A 25299-nucleotide genomic window follows, 5' to 3' on the forward strand; every position below is an offset into this window, starting at 1 on the left:
GCAATCTTCAACATCTGTAACACCTGTACCTCATTTTCTTATATTACACTCTCTTTCAGACAAACCTTTAGGGCAAATGTCTCCATTTTTTATTCAGAAGTGACTAGAGGGACTTGCTGGCTCTCCAAATTCAGTCAGAAAGCTTTGCTCTGGTGACATATTGGTGGAAACATCCACATCTAAACACAGTGAACTCCACTCACATTTAAAGGTGATTGGGGATATACCTATTGAGGTTATGCCCCATGCTACTTTGAATTTCTCACAAGGAGTTATTGTTGAGAAGGATTTAAAGAATATCCTTGACTCGGAGATTCTCTCTGGTTTCTTCACTCAAGGAGTTTCTGCCGTGAGGTGTCTCTCCATTCGCAAAGATAGAATTATGATGCCGACCAATGTCTTCATTTTAACATTTACATCACTGCATCCACCTGCCACCATCTAAACATGTTATTTTATTTTCAAGGTACGGCCATACATTCCAAACCCTTTCAGATGATTCCAGTGTTAATGGTTCAGTCACTCGAAGACATCATGTCATGGTTCCTTGACATGTGCTCGTTGCAGTGGCAAGGACCACAATATCTGTAAGTATCAAACAGACCCTCATTGCATTAATTGCAATGGCTCTCACCCATCTTTCTTTTATTCTTGCCCTAAATGGTTGGAAGAAAAATAGGTGAAACGTTTGAAGACAATTCAAAACATTATTTACCTGAGGCTTGAAAGTTTCTGTCCACCACTTCATCTCGGATGTATGCTGCTGCACTGTGTTCCACTGCTACAGTGGGAGTACAGACGGATTTCTCTGTGCCTCCAAAAGAATCATTCTTAAACCATATGAAAAGTCTTTTGACTTCCATGGTTAAAAATGTTGATGAATTAATGTCAACACTCATCTCTTTGCCTAACATTCATTCCAGCAAACCCAAAGATCCACTTCCTTTGGTTCTGGGTACATCTTCTTCTCCTGCCCCAAGATGCAAAACAGTCATTTGTTCATGTCCTCAGTCGCTGAAATCCAACAACAAAGACCTGCCCAATTGACCCAGGCAAGGATCCATGGAGATCAACAGACCTCCCTTGAATAAATAAAAAGTCATGGTAATAAACAGAAGGGCTCTCCACCCAATTTGCCTACACATAAATAAAAATGGTCATCTTGATACAATGGAACTGTCAAGGTTTACGTTGTAATCTGGATGACATCAAAACACTGATTGCTTCCTATGATCCTGTATGTCTTTTCTTACAGGTAACATTTCTGAAACCTGCTGATACAGTCACCTTTTGGCAGTTTTCATTCTACAGAAATGACAGGCTGTGTGATGGACAATTGCATGGAGGGGTGGCACTGTAGGTTGATCAGCATGTGCTCACTCTGTCTTTGCCATTCGACACACCCTTGGAGGCTGTGTTTCCTTGGGTTGTACCATCATTGTTTGTTCTCTCTACCTGCTGCCTGGAGAGACTTTGATGCTCTCACTGAACAGTTGCTGTCTCCCTTTTTAATCCTGGGGGACTTTAATGGACATAATCCCATCTGGGGAAGTGTTGATATTGATGGGAGGGGTCACTCCGTAGAGAGTTTGCTCTCTGATCACAATTTTTTCTCTTCAGTACTGGTTCTTATACTTATATTCATGCACCTAGTCAGTCCTTTACTGCTATTGATCTCTGAATATTCTCCCACTTTTCATGGAGGGTTGACAATAATAATAACCCATGAAGCAGTGATCATTTTCCTATATAATTTTGAGAGAGATTGGCCATGGTCAATGGAATCTGGATCAAGCCAACTGGCCATCTTTCATTGCCCTCGCAGAACTTGATCCCGCCATCGTCTAAAAGCCATCAGTATATGAGTGCATGGCAGCAGTAACTGACTGTATTATACAGGTAGCTGCTCAATGTATTCCTGAAACTACAACATGTTTTCCATGATATCCTCATCCATGGTGGAATTCTGCCTTCCATATGTCACGGAAGGCTCAAAAACAGGCCTGGGATACTTTTTGTATGTATCCCACACTCTCGAACCATGTTGCTTTCCAGCAGGCCAGTGCACATACTCTGTGGGTAAGATGTCAAAGCCAGAAGGAATCTTGGATTAAGTTTACAACCAGCATATCTTCAATCACCAGTTCCAAAGTCATATGTGACAATATTCAAAAGGTCAGTGAGCTATATAATTTTGCTCCCTCTCTCGATCTTGCTCTCTGATGGCCAGGAAGTAGCTGATACCAGGAGTATTGCCGATACTCTAGGTGAAAGCTTTTGCCAGGTATCTAGCACTTTTGCTTCATCCTACACCTTCTTAGCCATCAAGACTTGGGCAGAGTGATCACCTCTTTCCTTTTGAGCTGATTGTCTCTGTGACTATAATTGCCCCTTTACACTGGTGGAACTCAAACTAGCTCTTCATTAGTCAGACCTGATGAAGTACATTACAAGATGGTGTGCCATCTATCTCCTGCTTCTCTTGCTATTCTTCTGATTGTTTTTAACCAGATCTGGCAGGAGAATGTTTTTACTGATACCTAGCACCAGGCTATTGTTCTACCTTTCTCTAAGCCTGGGAAGGATTCCAGGATTCCTTCAAACCACCATCCAGTTGCTTTGACGAGCTGTCTCTGTAAGACCTTGGAAAGGATGGTTAATGCTCGTCTTTTTGGTTCCTCAAATCAAACAACCTCCTCTCGTCCACCCAGTATAGGTTCCAACGACAGTGTTCCACCATGGACCACCTGATTTGACTTGAAATGTCAATCAGAGAAGCCTTTCTTAAACGACAATATCTTGTATCAATATTCTTTGACATTGAGAAGGCTTATGATACTACATGGAGGTATAGCATTTTGGGAGACCTCCATTTATATGGGCTACGTGGTCATTTACCCTGTTTTTATTTTAAAAATTTTTAATGGACAGACGATTCCAAGTTCATGTGGGTTTGATGCTTTCCTGTTCTCTTCTACAAGAACTTGGAGTCCTTCAGGACTGTTGTTTGAGTGTCACCCTTTTCAGTGTAAAGATTAAGTTGTCCTAACTATACTACTAATTGGCCACAGTTTTTTAACTCGTTTTTTTAATTTGCGACTGATGCCCCAATGTGTTGTCTGTGTGACACTCAGGTCACACTAAGCCACATTTTAATGTCTTGCCGTCGTTACGCCTCTCAACAATAGCACCATTTTAAGCATGTTCCGAAGTTTATCCATAATGTTAGACAGTGTTACTGGCAATGGTGACACTGTCCACCTTACAAATATTTTTAGTGTTTTGAAGGCCATTAATCTTTTTAATCAACAATAGCACCATTTTAAGCATGTTCCGAAGTTTATCCATAATGTTAGACAGTGTTACTGGCAATGGTGACACTGTCCACCTTACAAATATTTTTAGTGTTTTGAAGGCCATTAATCTTTTTAATGCTATTTAAGTTTTTAATTTATAAATTAGATCTCTTAATGTGATTCCCTTTCGAGAATTAAGGTACATCTAATTATATCTGAAATTAGAAAATGGCCATAATGTCAAATAACTCGAAACCAGGACTGGAAAGGCCAACTTCAGGTGACAAAAGCTGATTTTTGAACTTACACATTACTTATCCTGGTGAGTTATGATAATTACAATTATGTTACAGAAAGCCCTTTACAACTTGTATTACTGTAGTTTTTTCTCTTACTGCTGTAGACTAGATATAAAAAGTGGATTTAATGCTATTTATGTTTTTAATTCCAAAATTACACTTTGTTTTGTTTTACCTTAATTTCCTTTTATGAATTTTACTTTAATTTTAACTTTTTACCAAAAATTTTATGCAGATAGCCTAGTTGCTTTGCACCATAAAACACCAAACCAACCAACCAATCTAAACTAGCCATGAATAATGTGTGTTTCAATTGTTACAACTGTTCTTTAGCAATAGTTTGTGAGCCTGAATAGCCCTTGGTGTGGATGCCTTTACATGGTGAGGGGGACCTCCCATAGAGGGTTCTGTCTTTTCTCTTTACCTCCTGTGGGATCTAAACATCCAATCACATGTGTGCTGTGTATGGCAACCTATGAATAGGAAAAGAAGATTCTGGTGGTTAATGGATCCAACCCCAACACACCACTTTGGCCTTGAATTCCTGTAGATGATTGGTTTTGGGGTGCTCTACCTATCTGGTCCTTTGGAGCTAGAGTCAACCATGTACCAGTATTGGATATTCTCAACAGGAGTTGTGGAACTTGTGTCTGATGCGGGTGTTTGGGTATAATGTCTACAAAATCCAAGTGTTGCTGCTGAGCCTCTTGCTTTCAGCTTTGTGGCTTATCACTTTGTATGGCTCCATGGTGGGTGGGTGTCAATAGGCTTTGAACTTTTCTCTTTCTCATGGCTTTTTATACTTGTCACCCACTCACTGATAAGGTTAAGTAACCCTTGATTGGTAAGCAACCATGCTTTAAGGGCTTTAATACTCTATTCTAAGCTACAGTTGATAATGTTTCTTGATTTTTAATTTTACATTTGCTATCTGAAAAGTCCCTTGATCAGATATTGCCATTTTTGTATACAGAAGGGATTGAAAGGGCTCACTGGCTTTCCCAAATCTGTACAAAAATTAAGATCTGGAGACATTCTGATTGAAACATCAAAATCAAAACATGCCAAGCTTCTCTTGAAGTCCAAGACCTTGGGGAATTTGTATTTTCAGATTACTTTCTATGCTAACATGAATATATTTAGAGGAGTTATTGCTAAGAGGGATCCTCTTAACATCCCTTAGACATAGATTCTCTTTGGTCTCTCCAGTCAAGGAGGCTTGGCTGTGTGACATATCTCGTTTTGACGATCACTCCTCTACATCCTTTACATCTGTGAAGACAGGTTACTTACATTTTAAGGTTCATCCCTATATTCCTTATCCACTCCAGCATTTCCAGTGCCAGCAGTTTTGTTCCTGCAAGTCCTCTTGTCTTTGCTCATTGTGCTATACCTTATGTGGTGGCAAGGACCACAAGGCAGATTTATGTGACCAGGAGCCTTATTGTATCAACTGTGATGGCTCCTACTCTTCATGTTCCAGTTCTCATCCTGAATGGATTGAGGAAAAAAAAGATACAAAACCATGAAGACTGTCAACAACATGTTCCATTATGAGTCATGGAAACTTGTCTTCCATGCCAACAAACACATGAGCTGTTGCCCTCCACTGTACCACCTTGGTGGATGTGAACACTGACCTTTCCATGCCTCCTGAGGAGTCTTTTTCCTCCTATCTTCAGAGTTTGTTGCCCTCTGTGTAAAAAGGGAATTGACAGGTCCACATTAATTCCTGTCTCTGTATCTAATTCTGTTTATGGTGGCTGCTTGGGTCCCTCTCCAGTGGCCCAGAGGTGCAAAACCATAAAACAGTCACACCCACAGACACTAGATTCACCATCTTCTGACAGAGACCTGCCCAAGGTAAAGCAACATTGTCACAAGCCAAAGGACTCTTCGCTTTCATCCCTTACTAAATAACAATGCTCACACTGACACAGTGGAAATGTCAAGACCTACATTCAACTTGGATTAAATTAAGGTCCTGATTGATTTATGTCATCAAGTCTTTTTCACCTTACAGGAATCTTTCCACCATCCTGATGCTGCTGTCATTCCTTTAGCAGTTTACCCTCTAGAAAAGACAGGATGTGTGATGGTCAAACTCATGGTGGTGTGGTTTTGCTGGTCATGCAGTGTGTGCCCTTCACACCTTTGTCACTAGTCATTCCACTTGAAGCTGTGGCAATTTATCTCTCTTTGGGTCATACTATTACAGTTCATTCCATCTACCTCTCTCCAGGAGAAACTTGTAATCAGTTAGATTTAGATGTTTTTTTAGATCAGTTTCCATCTTCTATTCTCATCTTGGGTGATTTTAATGGACATGCCCCTCATCCAGGTGGTGCTGATATTGATTGAAATGGTAGTTCTCTCTATTAAATTATAGTTCTTTCATCCACATAGTAAGTCTTTTACTGCTATAGATCTACCTATCTGCTCACTCTCACTTTATTCTCATTTTTCTTGGAATGTGGAGAGTGACCCACATGGCAATGTAAGTTTCCCATCATCTTGAAAGAAACTGGCCATGATTCAAACCACCCAAACTGCGTGCCACAGTGGAAGTTGGACCAGGCCATCTGGTACTCTTTCACTATTCTCTCAGAACTTGATCCTACCATCATCTGTCTGCCATCTGTTGATAACTGCATAGGAGCAGTAACTGGCTGTATAGTCCAGGAAGCTGCTCATTCTATTCCTGTGACCTTAACATGTTTTATACATGTTACATATTATAATTTATCTCAGATGAGTCTTCAGTCTATTACATTATGTATTAAGATTTCAAATTGTTTGAGTTTTAACTTGGATTTCTAACTAATCTTTATCATTCAACTCTGATTGGCTAGTAGAGACACTAAAGTATTCCTGTAATGCTTCCTCTGACAACAGATCATCATTAATTAATATTTCAACAACATGCTTTTTTCAATCATTTTTTTCATTGATTTTTTTAACCTCTAGTTCCAAAATCTAGGTAATTTCAAGCAGTTCACTTTTGTTATATTTTTCTAGTTGTTTTGGGGAGGGAAATTCAATAAAACCTTGATAATGAGACATGATCAAATCTTATAGGCATTGGTAAATATAAATCAAATTATGATTTGAATTTAGAATGAATTTTGTCTGTTATTCAGGTCTAAGACACGAGCCCCCAATTTGTTATGTTACATATTATAATTTATCTCAGACAAGTCTCTGATTTATTAGATTATATATTAAGATTACAAGTTAATAGAAATTTTAATTTTAATTCAGAAGTTTGTTGAATGTCATTGTGTATCAAATTTATTGTATTTGCCAACAAGATAGACATCCACAATTTTCTTTCTTAACACAAATAGATTTTAATATAAAAACAACAATACAATGTCTAATAATAATTATTGCAAATGTTGATTTGTATACAAGGGTTTTACAAACTTACATGTACATATTCCTTCATTTACACCAACAAATTATCACAACTGCTTTTAAAACATTTTCACTCAACCACTGGAACAAAGACCTCAAACAAGCAAAATTGACACTGATACATGAAACAACAACATAACATTACACTGCAGTTTATCATTTATCTCTGACATCACTTCAGAAATAATAAACACTTGAAGAAAACTTGCCATTAAACATAAACTTCTGTATGACTTCAAATTCACCCTAAAACCTAGCTCAAAACTAAAATCATATTTAAAAAAATTACATAAAAATCACACAATAGCAACATCATATATAAGCCAGAATTCTACATCAGAGTAACCAGTAGAAAATTGGATACATACAAACAATACCATGTTTATCACCATTACAACTAAAAAAAACCTCAGTATATCTGTACAGAACACTAATTTTAAACAAAAATCCAAACACCAATAAATGCAAAATAAAGGAAGCTGTCTTAATTGAACAAAGTAGCTCATTCCTAAACAAAAATCCCAGGGTACCAAGATACTTTACTAAGCTATGAAGTAATCTCCAGTCATGTGATCCTTTTTTTTCTGTACTGTATGTATCTGTGTGTGTGTGTATATATGATATATATATGGACCACTTTGTTACTGTTTGATATCTGATTCAGTGATATGGTCCATTTTGTTACTTCTCTTTGCTGATTTAGTTAATTTATTATTGTATATTAGCACTTTTAAAATATGGGCTATTTTCTTATTGATTGTTAGCTGATTTAGTGATATGGACGAATTTATTAGCTACTTTAGTGATGTTGACTGCTTTGTTATTGTTTGATAACTGTTATAGTGATATGAACCATTTTACTGTTCCTTAAGTACTATAGCAATGGAGAACACTGTTACTGTTTTTTGGCTGATTTAATGATATGAACCACTTTATTAATTATTTTTACTGGCTCCTTTAATGATGTGGATCACTTTGTTAATGTTTACCAACTGCGTCAATTGTGTTTACAACTTTGTTATTATTTGTTACCTGTTTAGAATAGTTAGCAACTTTGCTATTTTTATGTTAGTTGATTTAGTGATGTGTAGCACTTTTTTATTGCTTGTTAGCTGCCTTAATGATATTGCAACTTTACTATCATTTCTTACCTAAGTTAGTGATGTGGACCATATTGTTATTGTTTGTTAGCTGTGATAGTGATGTGAGCCACTTTACTGTTTAATAACTTATTTAATGATGTGGACCACTTTATAACTGTTTATTAGTTAGTTTAATGATGTGAGTTACTTTGGCTGTTTCTTAACTACTTTAGCAATGTGGACCACTTTTCTACTATTTAGTTACTGATTTAATAACTTGGACCTCTTTTGGTAGATGATTTAGTGATATGAACCATTTTACTTTTTCTTAACTGTTTTAATGATGTGAACAATCCTATTATGTTTTTTTTAGTTGCATTAAAGACGGCAGCAACTTTGTTTCTGTATTTTAGCCACTTAAGTGAAATTGGGTACTTTGTTTATTAAGTGCTTCAGGGAAGTGAACCTTTATTTTATTGTTTTATAGTTGATTTAGTGATGTTTGACCACTTTGATAGTTGGTTTAGTGATGTGATCCACTTTGTTACTAGTTGGTATTAATTTATATATATGCAAAAACAGCTCGTTTGGGTTGAGAAAATATTTTACATAGAAGAGCGAACAACGTTTCGACCTTCTTCGGTCATCATTAGGTTCACAAAGGTTTTTTTGCATATATATTTCTCTACAAGTGGGTTTTCTCGACATCACTGGTATTAATTTAGTTATGTGGACCACTTTATTACTGTTTAGTATCTGTTTTTTTTGTTTTAGTGACATGGATCACTTTGTTACTGATTGGTAGCTGATTTAGTGATGAGGAATTCTTTATTACTATTTGATATCTGGTTTAGTGACATGGATCACTTTGTTACTGATTGGTAGCTGATTTAGTGATGAGGAATTCTTTATTACTATTTGATATCTGGTTTAGTGACATGGATCACTTTGTTACTGATTGGTAGCTGATTTAGTGATGAGGAATTCTTTATTACTATTTGATATCTGGTTTAGTGACATGGATCACTTTGTTACTGATTGGTAGCTGATTTAGTGATGAGGAATTCTTTATTACTATTTGATATCTGGTTTTGTGATATGGATCATTTTGTTGCTCTTTAGTATGTGCTTTAGTGATTTGTACTGCTGTCTTACTCACTAGTAACTGTTTTGGGGATGTGAACCATTTTATTACTGTTTTATAACTTATTCAGTTATTGGGACCATGTTTATACTGTTTGATAGATTATTTAGTGATGTAGGCTACTGTGTTATGCATTGGTAAATGATTTAGTGATGTGGACAAATTGTGTTATTGTTAGTTAGTGCATTAATAATGTGGACCACTTTTTTAACTGTTTTGTAGCTGATTTAATAATATGTGTCATATTGGTATTGTTTGGTAGATGATTTAGTGATGTGGGCAAGTGCTAGATGATAGAAAGTAGGATAATGTTACTCCTTTTTATTAATGTTACATCATTTATGGGAAAAGTTTGGGAAAGTCTGATAAAAGATACCTTAACCCTTCAATGGCAGCCTTCATCAGTTGATGCAGCCACCTACAACATTCCTACTGTTTAAGGATTAAAAAGGTTACTGCTTATACAGATGAGAATAAGACTGTAGATTTGGCATATCTGGATTTTCAGAAAGCTTGCGAGCATATTGCCACATAAAAAAGCTTGTAAAAAGATTATACGTATGAGGGATAAGTTAGATAATTAAGTAGAAGAGTGGCTGAATAGAAGAAAGCAGAGGGTTGTTATAATTGGCGTTCAGTCAAACTGGATTAATGTCATAAAGTGTGGTACCTCAGAGCTCAGTCTTAAAACCTTTGCTCATTTTGATTTAGCTCAATGATGTAGATTAAAAAGTAGTCAGTAAATTACATAAAGTTTGTAATGATATTAAGGTTCTGAGTGTTGCTTGGCTGTAAAAAGGATACTGCTTATTTACAGAAAGATTTAAATCATTTTGTGAATTGAATATAATTGGCAGGTGGGTTTTAATTGTAATGCAAGTTAATGCATCAGAGTTACTATAATTTGAATTATAAGTATCATTTGGATGGGAATAACCTTAACAATGTTACAAAATAAAAGGATCTTTGTGTAATGGTAGATCAGTCTCATAAATCATCCAAGCAGTGTACTGTTGCCAGTTGTCGGACAAATAGGATTTTAGGTTGTATCTATGAAAATATTAAATGTAATTCAAAGGAAGTTAATATTTCATTGTATAGGTCACTGGTTAGGCCACGTTTTAAGTATTGTGTTCAGTCATGGTATACTTACTTTAGAAAGGACATTAAATTGTTGGAAATGGTTCAGAGGTGAACTACTAGAATGATATCGGAGAAGGAGGGGTTGTTGTACTAGGATAGGTTAAGATATCTTTATTTTCTTTTGAAAAAAAGAAGAGTTAGAGGGGATCTCACTGAGGTGTTTAAAATTACTAAGGAAATTTATAGTATTAATGCATTATTTTTTCCATACTTAATGGTAAGAATGACAGGACTAGGGGACACATATAAATTTTGGCAGATTAGGAACCAGCTTGAGCTATGACAGTTGTATCTTTCTAATTGGGTAGTTGGCCTTTGGAATGAATTTACCTTGTATGTTGTGGAAACATTAAATTTAAGTGAATTTTATGAATTACAAGGGCTGGATTTGAGGCTTTATTATTTTTTCAATAGTTTTAGTTTAGTTTAAAGCAGTGATTCCCAACCTGGGGTTCCCTGACCCCAGGGTCTGCTTTGTAAAGGTGATACCATCTAATTAATGGAGGAAGTTTTTTTAACACTGCTGTTTTTAATTGCACACTCAATTATACATGCCTTTTATTTGATAAAAAAAAAGAAAACAACTTAATTATTAGTTAATAAAAAACAGTTTGTTTGGAAGACAGAATCTTTCAAAATATGGGTTCTGTGAGGAAAACAATAATACTAGGAGGGGTCCTTGGTATTAAAATGGTCAAGAACCAATGGTTTAGAGGATAAGACAGCCTATGTGGACCAATAGGTCCCTTCTTGTCCCTAAGCATTATGTTATGTTACCATTTGTTAGCTACTTCAGTGATGTAGACCTCTTTGTTACTGTTTACAGCTGTTTTAGTGATGTGGGCATGTTTTATGAATGTAAACCTGTAATGCCCATGCATAAGTGAGAAAATTAAAAAGCTGTACTGTAGGGTGAAGTTCTGGCCAAAAATGTATTTTAGATGTTTAGAGTTGGAGTTAATGTACTTTTCAACACTGCACAGCCTAGTGATTGTAGATGGCTGAGCAGTTACACAATTTGCATTGAAAATTATTTTTACTGGATGATTCACACACAATGCATGGATATTTCTTTATCCATTCTGGATTGAACTTAGTATTATACTTTGCAGCACTTTGATATCTTGTCAGTGTGAGTTGTTTTGATGTTGATGGATCGATACCATACTGCTTACACTTGTTCACTAGATTGACAACACACACGTGATTATATGTGATGGCTCGTTTCGTTGATTATCAAGCAAACATAGAACAAATTACTCAATGTGATATTCGTGTGTAACAACTACAGATCTATTTTATACTTGTCCTTTATACTTGCTACCCGCTGTATATACTTAAAGAAAAATACTAGGACCATTGTAACAATTTTTTGAAGGTAATTAGTTGTTTAATACCATATGATGAAAAACAAAAAATTAAACTGATAATCATTAGATCTTTTAGCAGCCAAATGTGACAACTTTATATATCTTCAAAATGCACGAGTTTCACACAGTGTGCATGACAGTTGATAGGTATAATATTTGTGGTTTTTATTTGGGAACTCAGGACTCATGCACTTTTGTGGAAGAAAGGAGTGAAAGTGTGCAATTTGTTTATAGAGCTTGCAGGTTGAAGAAGAAATTTGAGGCTATTCTAAGCAGAGTACATTGCAGGTATTAGATAAGAGATGAGTAAACTGTGGGAAATGCCACAGGATTTGAAAAGGAAGTTAAGCTTTTATATGCAAAAGATACAGCTAGTATTTACTTTTAGGTATTACAATATACAGTGGAACCCCTCTAAGCGGCCACCCCTCACATTCGGTCACCCCTTGAAATCGGTCATTCAATCACAGTTCCTTTTTTTGTTTATATAATCCCTAATTATGTACAGTGGAACCCCTCTAATCAGGCCAGTTTGTCTCAGTCCAAAAGGTGGCTGCTTTAGAGGGGTTCCACTGTATACTTAAAGGGATAAAAGTAGTGGATATAATTGTAATGAGAAGATTATATTAAATAAGAGATTTCAACATTTAGCTTGTGCAGATGAGAAGCTATTGGAGGGATGGAAAACAGACATGGAAATGGTAAACTTATGAAGGTTATAGTTATAGGTGGATTTCTGTGTGTTTTTTTAAAGCAGTAGATAGGAGAGTCTGTAGGGCAAATTTGAAGAAAAGGTTTAGATTATATTATCAAGGATCAGGAGTGGAGGATATAACTGACTGAGCAAGTGATACAGTAAATTGTATTAACAGATGATCTAACTGATAAGTACAAGGAATTAATAAAGACATTTAAAGTAAAGAGCCATAATAGCTTAATTCTGTCAAAGATACTATTGAGACTTATTGGTAGGTATTAATCTATTAGTAGGTTACCAGAACTGAATACTAGATGTAGGTTAATATGCAACAATGAATGGGTTTTGCTGGTAAACTTTGTAGGATCAGTTCAGTGAAAAAAGATAACGTTTTTAGAATGGATGACTTACATTTAAATAGGGTAAGACCTGGCTTGTTTCCAAGGGTTAACTCATTTGTGAGGCAATTTTATACTAGGACTGACAGTTATGAGATTTGGAATAAATAAACTAAATGAAGAAAGAGCAAGATGTAGAAAAAGTTATAATGTAGGAACAAAGCACACAAGTAGTAGGCTAAAAGCTAGGCTACACTGTTACTATTGTGAGGAGAGAAATGTGACAAAACAAATTAATTTAGAATACTAGCTGGGGCAGGATTTTGATTTAATGGGATTAACTTTGTTACACATGCACAATTTTGATGCTGATATTTCTTTGAAATACAGAGTTATGAATTATTTAACTGAAATAGAGTACTAAAATGAAGGAGAGAAATGGTTTGTTATGTAAATGGGAGTTGAACCCTGTTCAAATTTAGGATATCAAAACTAGTAGGAAGGAGGCTGAATCTGTTTGGGTTTCTGTCAGTGGCTAGAAGGGGAGGAGACAATTAATTGGAATTTATTACATACCACAGGATAAAACTGATGAAATTAATGAACAAATTTGAACAGTGGGTAGGTGCTCTATGATTGAGAATTGGCTAGTGTTACTCCTCTTTTTAATGGAGATGAAAACATTGTCCCAATAACTGTAGACCTGATAGTCTTATAATATTGAAGAGAAAAGTTTTTGAAAGTCTGAAAAAATATGCTTTGTAAAGTCATTTAATGAAATTTAAAATTTTATTTGATAATCAGCATAATTTCACTAAGGGAAAATCATGCCTTACTAACTTTTTGACATTTTTTTAAATAAGTGCAATGCTATGCATGTGAGATATCACAATTTGAATTATGAGTATAAATTTTATGAGAATAACTTTAACAGAAAAAGACCTTGGTCTTTTGGTTCATTAATCTCTTAAGCCATCTAAGCAATGTATTGTTGCTAGTTGTAGGCCAAATAGGATTTTAGATTGTATCAACAGAAATTTTGAATATAAGTTTAAAGAGATGATATTCGACTTGCTTTGAGGGTCTTATTTATGTAGTTTAGATTAGTGGATGCGGTGGCACAGATGGACCAACAGGTCAGTTTTTGTCTTTAAGTCATATATGTTAACTGCTTTAGTGATGTGAACCACTTTGTTATTGTTTGTTAACTCGTTTAGTAATTTAGACCACATTGTAACTGTTTATAGGTAATTTAGTTATGTGAATCACTTTATTACTATTCATTAAACATTCTAATGATGTGGACTATTTTGTTACTGTTTAGTAGTTGCTCTAATAATACGGTTACTTTGTTACTATTTGTTATCTGCTATAGTGACATAGGCACTTTATGTGAGCTGATTTAATTACATCAACTGCTTTTTTCGTTTTAGTGTTTGAAAACAAGGATAAAATAGTCCTAGTCATGCAATATGCAAGTGGAGGAGAACTGTATGATTTTCTCAGTGAGAAAAAAGTCCTTTCTGATTCAGAAGCTCGCCGAATATTTCGCCAGGTTGCCACTGCTGTGTACTACTGTCATAAAGTGAGTTAAATAGTATATTTCAAGACAGCTCTGTATGTGTTTCTTTATTTATTAAGGTGAATTTGTGTCATCAATATATCCTGAGTAATTGAGATTATATGTTTAGTTTTATTTATTTTAAGATCCTTCTAAATCAAATGAGATATTATAAGATTGCAGTAAATAAATTGTAGTTTTTTTATGAACTTGATGGAAAGTCTACTGGTTTTTAATTTTTATAATTTCATCTTTTCTATTGAATATATTATAATTTCTTAAACAGGTATTCAACAAATTTACTAAGATTTATTGGCTAAAATGTAGACTACAGCAAAGAATAAAGTGTTTTTTTTTTTTTTTTTTCAAAGTTGTTGATCAGAAGTAATTTGTAATGAGTTAGGGCTAGTATGATGCCATAACTTTTAAGTGATTCCAAGTTTGTCAGTGACGTTACAGAACTTTAGGTTCTCTAGTTAAATTCATTAATAGTAGTACTTCTAAAAATATTTAAAGAAAGCTAGAGTAGTGTTTTGCATAAACATACTGTGAACATTTTTAATGACTTTTAAGAGGTATAATTAAAGTATATTGTTTATTGTGCCTTCTTTGATGAAGTAACTTCTAGTAGACATATATTTATTCTAAATCTTTAAAACTGGGACCATATTTGGGATTATTGTATTTTATCATTTATATTAATAATTGTTGTTAGGCTTCCCTATTATGGTCATTCTTTTCATTTCATAGTAAAATCTGATCTTTAATAGACTAATATTTGAGTTAAATAGTTAGAGTTAGAACTAAATATGTGTTTTATTTGATTAGTTGTTTGATGTACTACTACATAACTGGTGTTAAGCTTATTTAATTTGATTTTTTTCTTTGTTTCAGAGTAAAATCTGTCACAGAGATTTAAAGCTAGAAAATGTTTTACTAGATGAAAAAGGAAATGCAAAGGTACAGTGTTATAATATTTTTAGATTTTTTCAAATACACAAGTTATTAGATATTTACTAGCTATAGCTGATATACCAAAACTCATTACTATCAAGAAAAATTGATACATTTTAAGGTAATCTTTAATTTTAGTGGTAATTATAGCAATTTTCTTATCGTGAATATGTTAAGCAAAAACATTTTAGAGGAAAAAAAATCCAGGTTGTGAACTATAGACCGTGTATGAGTGAGAGTCAGAACACAAGACTACCTTTATATACATATAAATCAATCCAGTGTAGTAAAGTAATTTAAGATTTCACTAAATTTCCTGTATATTTGAATGTGTTTAGTGTTACGCAGTTTTTTAAACAATATATTTTAATATATTAATTAATACATTTTCATAACTATGTTGTGTTAAAGTATTTATTATTAAGTTTAAATTAATGGTGCAAGCTGTTTGTTATTACTTTGGTATGTGGAGAGACACTTAAGTTCTCTTGTGGACAATTTTCAGGTTCATTTTGAGTTCTGGAAAGATTGTAATGCAAAATGTATTTCATTCCTTTATTGTTTCTTAACTGCCATCAAGTTGTCAAAACTTGTAATTAAAATTTATTGATCTGGCTGTTATACAGAAACAAACAAATATTGAAACATTAGTCTCTGATAAAATGTTTTTTTCATTTAAATCTTTTTGTCTATTTTTTTTCAAATTTCTCATTATCTCTAGATTGCTGACTTTGGTTTATCCAATGTTTTTGATGAACGTCACCTGTTGAACACTTTTTGTGGTAGTCCTCTGTATGCTTCTCCAGAAATTGTCAAAGGCACACCTTATTATGGATCTGAGGTAACCTAAAGAAAAGTCTAAATGACTCTGAGAAAATATACATGTGAAAAAACAACTCCTAAATTAATTTATAAGATTAAGGCTTGTAATCATGTGTATCTTTCAATTAATGTTGGATAATACTGTGTTAAATAATAATTTAACTTAACATTACCTTATATGTTTTATCTAATTGAATAAAACCTACACTAGTTGGCTACTTATAAGTAGCAATGTTTATGTTTACTTATATAATATCTGTTGTTGTGGCTTATTACACATAATTAATTGTTGTTTAGGACAACTTAGAATTGTTGATTGATTTGAAGTAAATTCATAAAAATATGCAATTTGAAATTACCATTGCAGAAAATTGTTTGTTAGTAAGTTTACCTCAATTTTAATATAGTTCAATTACTAAATTAAACTACATAAATTAAGTAAACTGTATATTGGTACTTGTAAACTGTTTTTCTGTAGGTTGATTGTTGGAGCATGGGAGTTCTTCTCTATACTTTGGTTTATGGAGCCATGCCTTTTGACGGAAGCAACTTCAAACGACTTGTCAGGCAGATATCAGAAGGGGATTATTATGAACCAAAGAAAAAGTCTGGTATGAAACTAAATTAAATTGCAAATCACCAACTTCCTCAAACAGTTATTTGTTTTATTCTTTTGTGAGATACTGAATTTGGCAAACTATTAACCATAAGCACCCTAACTCATAGTGTAGGCATGACATTGTATAATATATTTAGAAATCCTCTGAAATAAACATGTCTTTTTGTGATTTAGTCATTGTATGGTCTCATCCTCTTTACCAGAAAACATTGAATTTAAAGTTTAATATCATTATTCTTAATTATTCTTTTTATTCAAAAGCTGGAATTTATAACCAAAGTTTAAATTAATAAACTTCAACAGTGTGAAGTCTTGAACAAAATATGTAAGTCCTGGAGCTATAGAATTTTAAATAAATGTTTATAATTCCTATAACTGTAGAAATTTGAACAAAATATTTATAATATGTAGTTGTGTAATTTGAATAACATGTTTATAATGGCTGTAGCTGTGAAAGTTTGAACAAAGCTGTACTACTTTTTGATTCTTTGAAAGCCTTAGTGCTGCTATAGTTTGTTTTTTTAAATTTTGGTAATTGTAACCAATTATCAATACAACTTTCTCCTAAGATTATTTTTGTCTTTATGTATGTTCAATGTATTCAACTTTGTAAGTATCCTTAAATATAAACATAAAAGGATACCAACCACATTTTAAGATAGTTACTAAAGTTTTGTTTTGTTTTTTGTATGAGAATTAATAATATTTTATATATTTAATAGATGTCAGTAAATATTATTGAATAGTTCTTTACAAATAGTGTTAGTTGATACCTTTCTCTAAGCCATAGCTGCAAAACATACACTTAAAAAAACAAAAAACATTTAAATTTATTTCTTTTTTTTCATTCTGTCATAAGAAGTTAGCATTACTGTAGGGCAAACTGCCACTTTCATGCCCTAGTCAGAAAATAGCAGTCTGAAGATGTTACTAAAAATAAGCAAGTTCACAAATCCTATCTAGAACTGTGATGAAATTGACATTAATTTGAACTATAAGTAGATAAATATACTGAATTTTTAGCATTAGTAGTTGAGTCTATCACAGCTCATTGTTTGGCACTGCATTTAGAGAAGAATTACATTATTTATTGTTGAAGATATCTTAAATAAACAAGTGCAATAACCATTTGATGGTGTTCACCAATGTTATCACCACTTCAGTTAATGAATGTTGATTGGAACTAATCATTCAACATGAACAGCCCAAGTTATGAAGTGTATGTTTTATTTTTACAAAAAGATGAACCTGTCATAAGGCATTCATTTTAAAAGTGTATTACTAGCAACTGTTCAAATTATTTGGTTAGTAGTAAGTTTGACTGGAAGGCATGGTAAATGTCTATGACAGATTTAGAATTTTTAAAAATACTCTGTGTTTTAGTCATTCTAAAACATATTGCTGTAGCAACATATTAAGTAATGAGTTAATTCTAAAGTGCACTGTTGCTAATAGCATATTGGTAGTGACTTAATCTGAAGACATAATGTTGCTAGTAGCACACTGGTACTGACTTAATTCTGAAACATACTGCTACTAGTTAGCAAAATATTATTAAATTTAGAAGTGAGGAGTCTCCACTGTCAACACAATCTTATCTTGAACAGAACAGCTAAATTTTAACAGGTTATTTATCAATAGTGTTACCTGTCCTGAAAATGCATGTGCACACCTTACTATCTAAATGTCAGTATGTGCATGCTTTATTTCAATGGACGTAATGTTTATTAGTGAATTAGAATTTCAGACAATCATTGAGGTATTTTATTGTAAAGCAGCAGTATAAGTAAGGTCAGAGAGCTTTCAACTAATGATGAAAACTTCATTTCATGTAAAGCATTCACTATTAAAGTTGTAGTTCTAATTCCATCAATACACACTTGAATATAAAAGAAAACATTACAGAAAATAATTTACCTATGAAGTATGGGAGTGGGAAACTTCTGCATGTAAAGTGGGTCGTCAGTGCTCCTGCATGACTATACCACTGCTGCTAGTGCATAGTAAGGATAAGTTGTTCTACACTTGCTATTCAATGTGTGTTACTCATGGCTTTTAAAACATTGGTGGTAGAAGTGTGTTGTCATGACTTACCAACTACTAGTGTTAGGCAACTTTGATTTACTCATGAAAATAGTACTGCCAGTAGAGTATTAGTACTAACTTATTAGAATAACAGTATTTGAAATATGTTAATTAACTTTTTTATTAAGATACTCTTTCATTATTGTTACAGAGGCATCAGAACTTATTCGTCGTTTGCTTACTGTGGACCCAACAAAGCGAGCAACCATTATCGACATATGCACAGACTCGTGGGTAAATTATGGCCATGAATTATCATTACTTCAGGTGTCCGAAGACATGGCTAACCTCACACCAGTACGCATTGATCTCCTACTGGCTTTAGCTCCTGTTTCTCCACCTCCCCCTGAATCTGGTAAGATGGAGGACCATCCACTAGCTGTACCTGGAGTAAAAGATGAAATAACTGAAGAACCTTTACAATCTGAAGATCAAGTTGCAGAAGCTGATGGTGAGGAAACAAATGAAGAGGATGATGGTGAGACAGTAACAAACAGTTTTGCTTATATTGATGCTGGAGCAGAGGATCAGTTGTGTAATAGTTCAGCTGATTTCCAAAATGCCTCTCAACTCTTCCAGAGTGAGGCAACAGATGATGACTTCCTCCCATCTGCTGTTGCTGCAGCAATGGAAGATGGAAGTGGTAAACGTCCTGCTGAGAGATCTTTTGATGGTAGTCTTGTGAGAATCTCAAGTCTTGCCCATCAGTCAAAGAAACCCCGTAAGTCTGACTCAGTTGCTCAGGCTGTTCCCAAACTGACTGAAAACAGAAATAAAGATTCTCTATTTGTTGAGTCTACAGCAAATAATGCATCAGAAGTTACCTCATTGTCTTTGAAAAATGAAAACTTTATTGAAAAAGAAGACAAGCATGAAAATGGAGAAAAAAAGATAACAGATAAAAAGCATTCCATTACAAATGATCAAAGAAATACACTTGCTGAGAAAGAAATTAATGAAAAATGGAGTAAAGTAAGTGATGAAGAAAGTAATATTAAAAAATATAGTTCATTAAAAGATTCAAGTAAGCAGGATGAAGAAAAGGCTGAAAAAAAGAACTTTAAATTGTCTAATGAAAAAGAGGACAAAGAAACGTTTTCTAAAACCGAGTTAACTCAGCAGGAAAATGTTAAAAAAAACTCAGAAGCAGTCTGCCAAGATGAACCTGTTATAAAATCAGATTCCAAAGTTATTGCACGAAAACCTGGTAAAATTGCTATACCTAAAACATTTGAAACCTCAGTAGCATCTCCATCCTCACAGTTTGCAGATGTTAGTAGGCTTCCACCTGTTAAGAAGGTTTTACAGAATAAACTTTCATTAGGGGAGCAGAAAAATGAAGGAGACTACCCAAATGAAAATGTTAATAACCATGAATTAGAAAAATCTTCAAGTAGTTTGCAAGTAGAAGCAAAAATTGAGCATTTGCAGCCAAAACTCAATGAAAAAGAAATGATAGAGACAGTTAATGATCATAAAACAACTCAAGATATCAAAAAAGAAAAAAATATATCCACTCAGACAATCCATCAGAGAGCAGAAGAGTTTGAAAAACATGATGAAACAGAATATCTAAAAGAGGAGACATCTAAGTCAACAAATTTAGACACTAATGACACCAAACAAATGACTGCTCAAGGAATAATTAACAATAACAAAACTAATGCTAAATTGGGTGAAGAACTATTATCTCAGCAGAAGGCTATAGACTCAGTGAATGAACAACCCCCAATGAAAAATGCAGAATTTTGCCAAGGTCAGTCTTTCTTTAATACTTCTAAGCTTTACTCAAGGCAGGAACCTCAAAATTCAACTCAAAGTAAGGCTGAGGTTGAACTTGGTTCAAAAGGTTTATTTAGAAAATCACAAATATCAAAAGATGCTACTGAGGATACTTACCTAGTGAATTCACCTTCTGATGAGAGTGAATCAGTTTGGGGAACACTTCTCTCCCCAAATGCTAAAAAAGAAGGTCTTGTAGGGGTGGCACAGAAACATCCAAAGAATGGCCAACTCTCTTCATCTTTCAAAGATGAAGTGAGTTGGAGGAAAGAAGTTGAAGCCACTCTAAAAGGGCTTTCTCCTGACAATAGTGAAAATGACCAGAGTACTTTATCTCAAAATGTAGAACAGTCAACTGTAAGAAGGAATTCTGGAGGTCCACTCCCCATTACTCGCAGCTATAGAAAGTTCACTTTCAATAAGGATGGCTCATGTGTAACAGAAACAGGTAAAGTTTACACAACACCTGCAGCAGATGGTTCATGGACAAAAGTAGAAAAGAAGACAAGGATTACAAAAAAATCAAGCCAAAATGATGATGACTTTGATAAAATAGAACATTTACAGTTTAGAGAAACTTCTGATATTCAAAGATCAGATAGTGAGAGCTCATCAGGATCAAATGATATATTTGATGATATCTTTGACACATGGACTGGAGACAGTATGGTTTTTAACTTTATGAAAAACACTTTCAGTAAAATAGCTAGGGATCCATTTTTCCATAAGGAAAGAAGGAGAGATCCATTTCGACAGATGAGGAAAGAAAGGGAACAGAGAGTTAATGAATTATTTGGGAGTGAACTAAGAAGTGGAAACTCAACTGACAGAGATTCTTCAGACTTAGAAGATGACTTTGATGTTCATTTTGATGATTCTCACCCTGTTATGTATGGGTCCCAGGGACTTTGGCAGCTTCTGCAATCTGGTAATCGTAATATGAGTAGTCGGTTCAGATCACTTGGGAGTTCTTGCCTGACCCCTTCAATCCACAGCTTAGGCCGAAGTTCCCAGGGATTACGAGGTAGAGATCAATTTCATCTCAATGGTCATTTAGGAAGGGAATTCTCATCAATGACAAGATCACTTAGCCGAGAGAGAAATCAGTCTCCCAGAGAAACAGTCTTGAGATTCGTTCTTGACCCTATGAAACGTCAGTCATCTGTTATTGCTAGTGAACCTTCATCTCCAAGACTGAAGCCTGAATCTTGGAAGTTCAAGGATGGTTACTCTTCTACAGCTGAGAACACTGCCCATAGAGATAGTGGTGTAGAAAGTTGTGATGGATATGAATCTGAATTCTCAGCAAGAACATCTAAGCCATCCAGCAGATTTCAAGATGACTTTACAGTGGGTAAAGCATCTTTATATGGAACCATAAGGCCCAGAACATATCAACAGTATATCAAGTCCTTTACAAAAGATTTGCCAAAGTCCAATTCTTCAAGTAATCCTACATCACCCAATAGTGGCCAAGTAGTATCACAGGAGACTGGATGTGAATCTTCTCAAACAGAAGAAATGCCTGAAAGCCAAAGAAAAAGAGTTGAACAATGGCTACACATGTCTGACAGCTTTAATGTGGAGAATCCTGGTAATGAAGTTTCAGAAAATAGCAATAGATACACACGATCACAGAGCAAAGATAGTTCAGCGTCAGATAGTGCTGTTGTTTATGGAACAATACGTCCTAGAGGTTTTATAAGGTACAATCGTTCTAAAAGTGACAAGGCTGTTGATCCTATTGAACTAGTCAGTGAAACAGGGCTGCAAGAAGATAGGAGATCCTTTAGCATACAGAGCTTAGACAGAAAAGGTTTAGGAACTCATAGCCAAAGGGCTGTAAGGTCCACATTCAAAACTGTTTCTGAAATACAAGTGAATAATGAACAAGAAAGTGGAAATCAACATTGCAAAGTCCAAGCAAGTTCTCATTCAAGTAGTTTGGGTAATAATGTAAAATCGTCCGTAAAAAATCCTCAGCATACTTCTTCAGGACAAATGCACTTTGTTAGATCATTGAGTGGCACTCTTCATCAGAAAGGTGGGCAGAAAATTAGTGCTACAATTCCATCTACTGGGCAAGGGCGCCCCATGTTTCATATGAGATTTTCTTTCAATAGAAATAATCCAGAAGGTCAAGTTTTGGTTACTTCTCACCAAGAAGAGTACCAAGAACCACTGGGCAGTATCTGGCAACAACAAAATATTGGAGAACAACGTGGAGTAAATCAGAAGTTTAGTGATCCATTTTCTACACCTTCCAGTTCAGTGAGGAATATCATTACTCAGTCTCAAGCTAGTAGAGGTGAAAACACACAGCATATTACAGTAGAACTAGAAGACAACAGAACAGCAAGGTCTTCTGAAAGATGGACAAAGACATCCTCTCGCAACATAGGTGGGATGTTTTCTGATGGTAGCAGAGATACAGACAGCAACCAAACACTGGGTTCTTCCAGTCCAAGTGAGGTTCAAAGAGGTAAGAATTCTCTTGATGATTCTTATATTTGTCACAAGTCAGAACATTGTGCACGTGGCATGGATTGGTACATAAAGACTAACCATTTCAAACAACCTTCACTTTGGATGGAATGTAATGTCACAGTAAACACTGTAAGAAACAAACTAACAAATTTAAAAGTAGACAGTAAAAGAAACATTTTTCACACCTTGGAAATGGATACACAGTTAAGTGGAAAACTAGACTCAGGCAGTGTAGAGAATGTTATGTTTGGAGAAAGTCTATATTTAAAAACTTGAAAAATTATAAGTGAAAAATCTGTTGGTGAAAGAATAAATCGAAAAGCAAAAAATACAAATGTAGAGAAAATTTATATTTGATAAATCAAAAAAATTAATGAATTGAAACACATATCAAATTGTCAAATCAGAAAGAAATTAACTTGAAAAATACAAAATCAGACTAAGAGAAGAACTCATTGAAGATGAAAAAGTTTGAACTTCTTGATTGTGCATGCAAAAAATCTCACTTGGATAAAAGTAGCTTTCTTCTGAAAGAAGGTTTGATTTTTCAGCTTCAAAGAATTGAGGTTAAAACTACCTTGAAAGGAAATTACAGATGTGTTCATTGTGAAATCCAACTGAGTTAGTATTTTTATGTTTTTTCTCATTTAAGAAATAAATGGTAACAGAATGAAACACAAATTTGTATAGTTTACCAGTTGCAGAGATGCTGAAACTAATAAGTGTTTTAAACAGATGGTATGAGTATTTATCAAGTATTAATAATAGAGAGGCATTTTTAGTTGGCTAATAATTATTTATAGTAATTGTAGAAATGAGTTTGAAAAAAAAGGTACATTGTCATAGTGTTTTGTGAAATCATTAGTGCAAAAGTCAATTATTTGTTTTTTTCTTCCACCTTGGTCATTTTTATGAATTGGGCATGACAAAGTAATAGAAAACTATTGATGAAACTTTTCACAACCAGAAACTTAACATTGGTTTCTCTAGATATTAACTTTTATGATATACTTTTAGATATGAAAAAATCTGTTTTTATAAGGATATATTTGGAATGCTTTTAAAATATTATTTTAACATACTTTTAATGAAAATATTTTATATAATTTCTTATTGTTGATTTTTTATACATAACATCAGCTAGGAATACAAAACTTTTACCTATTATTTAAACATGGAAATAGATAAAAAATGTTCTCTCTCCAGAAGCTTCCATAGTTTTTTGAAATGATTACTTTCCTTCTCATTAAAAAAAAAGTATTTTCTACAAAGTTAATCTGTTCATGTTATATTGATAGAAGTATGAAGTATGGTATTTTTTAAAATCTTAAATAATAATTTCTTTTAAGATATTTAAAATTTATTGTGTCTTGGGTCACAACCAGCCTTCATAACTTGAAAAAACAAACATAACAATTATATAATTTAGCAGTTTCCCTAGTAGTAAAAAAAGTGTCACACTGTTGGTGTTTGTTGCATTTTAGAAAATTTTACTTTCTTAAATTCAGTTATAAAATATAGAATATTCAAGTTGTAAAAATGACTTATACTGACTATCAATAAATATAACTATCTAATCACAAGTTTCCATTTTGTGTCTAAAATGCCATTACAAATAAAGAAGAAACAAGATTATTGAGCTTAACATAAGTTATTTGCTAATTGTTTTTTAACTTTATAAAATATATTTCATATTGTTGTTTAACCACTTAATTTTTTTTGGTGACTTGTGAATTTCTATATCACACAAGAGAGAGAGAGAGAGAGGGAAACAACTTGCTGAAAATAACTTTGGCTAGGAATAGCAAATGAAACTATACTCTGGCTTAGTCAGCATCCCAGCTTGAGTCATTGTTGAAATAACTATAAAAAGTTGTGTAGCATTTTTAATATGTACTAGTGGAGTTAGCTACGTTTGTTTTAATGAGTTAACTTTTGTTGCATAGAAATAGCTCTCAGTTTTATGGGTTTTTTTATCCCTGCATGTAAGCAACAGTTTTATTTTTCTGTGTTAAAAACAAAAGCAAATAATTATTTTTTTTAATAATTGAAACATTTTGTAACTGTACATATGTATTGTATGTAACACCAAATAAACTTCTGCATGAAAGAGACAGAGAGTTAATATTTCAAACCTGTTTTTGGGCCCGGCATGTCCAGGTTGTTAAGGCACTTGACTTGCAATCTGAGGATCATGGGTTGA

General features: G+C 33.9%; 1 protein-coding gene across 3 annotated transcripts in view; it reads left to right on the forward strand.

Annotated features, from left to right (window-relative positions):
* Nucleotides 1-25299, forward strand: part of LOC143239989 (uncharacterized) — a 53506-nt gene that overhangs the window by 22725 nt on the left and 5482 nt on the right. For all 3 annotated transcript variants that reach the window (XM_076481722.1, XM_076481724.1, XM_076481723.1), the window contains 5 exons: nt 14220-14371; nt 15242-15307; nt 16023-16142; nt 16602-16734; nt 18979-23091. In XM_076481722.1, coding sequence (XP_076337837.1) covers nt 14220-14371; nt 15242-15307; nt 16023-16142; nt 16602-16734; nt 18979-23091 — 4584 coding nt within the window. The remainder of the gene's footprint in view (nt 1-14219; nt 14372-15241; nt 15308-16022; nt 16143-16601; nt 16735-18978; nt 23092-25299) is intronic.

This window comes from Tachypleus tridentatus, chromosome 13 (genome assembly GCF_004210375.1).
Source record: "Tachypleus tridentatus isolate NWPU-2018 chromosome 13, ASM421037v1, whole genome shotgun sequence".
Taxonomy (NCBI): Eukaryota; Metazoa; Arthropoda; class Merostomata; order Xiphosura; family Limulidae; genus Tachypleus; species Tachypleus tridentatus.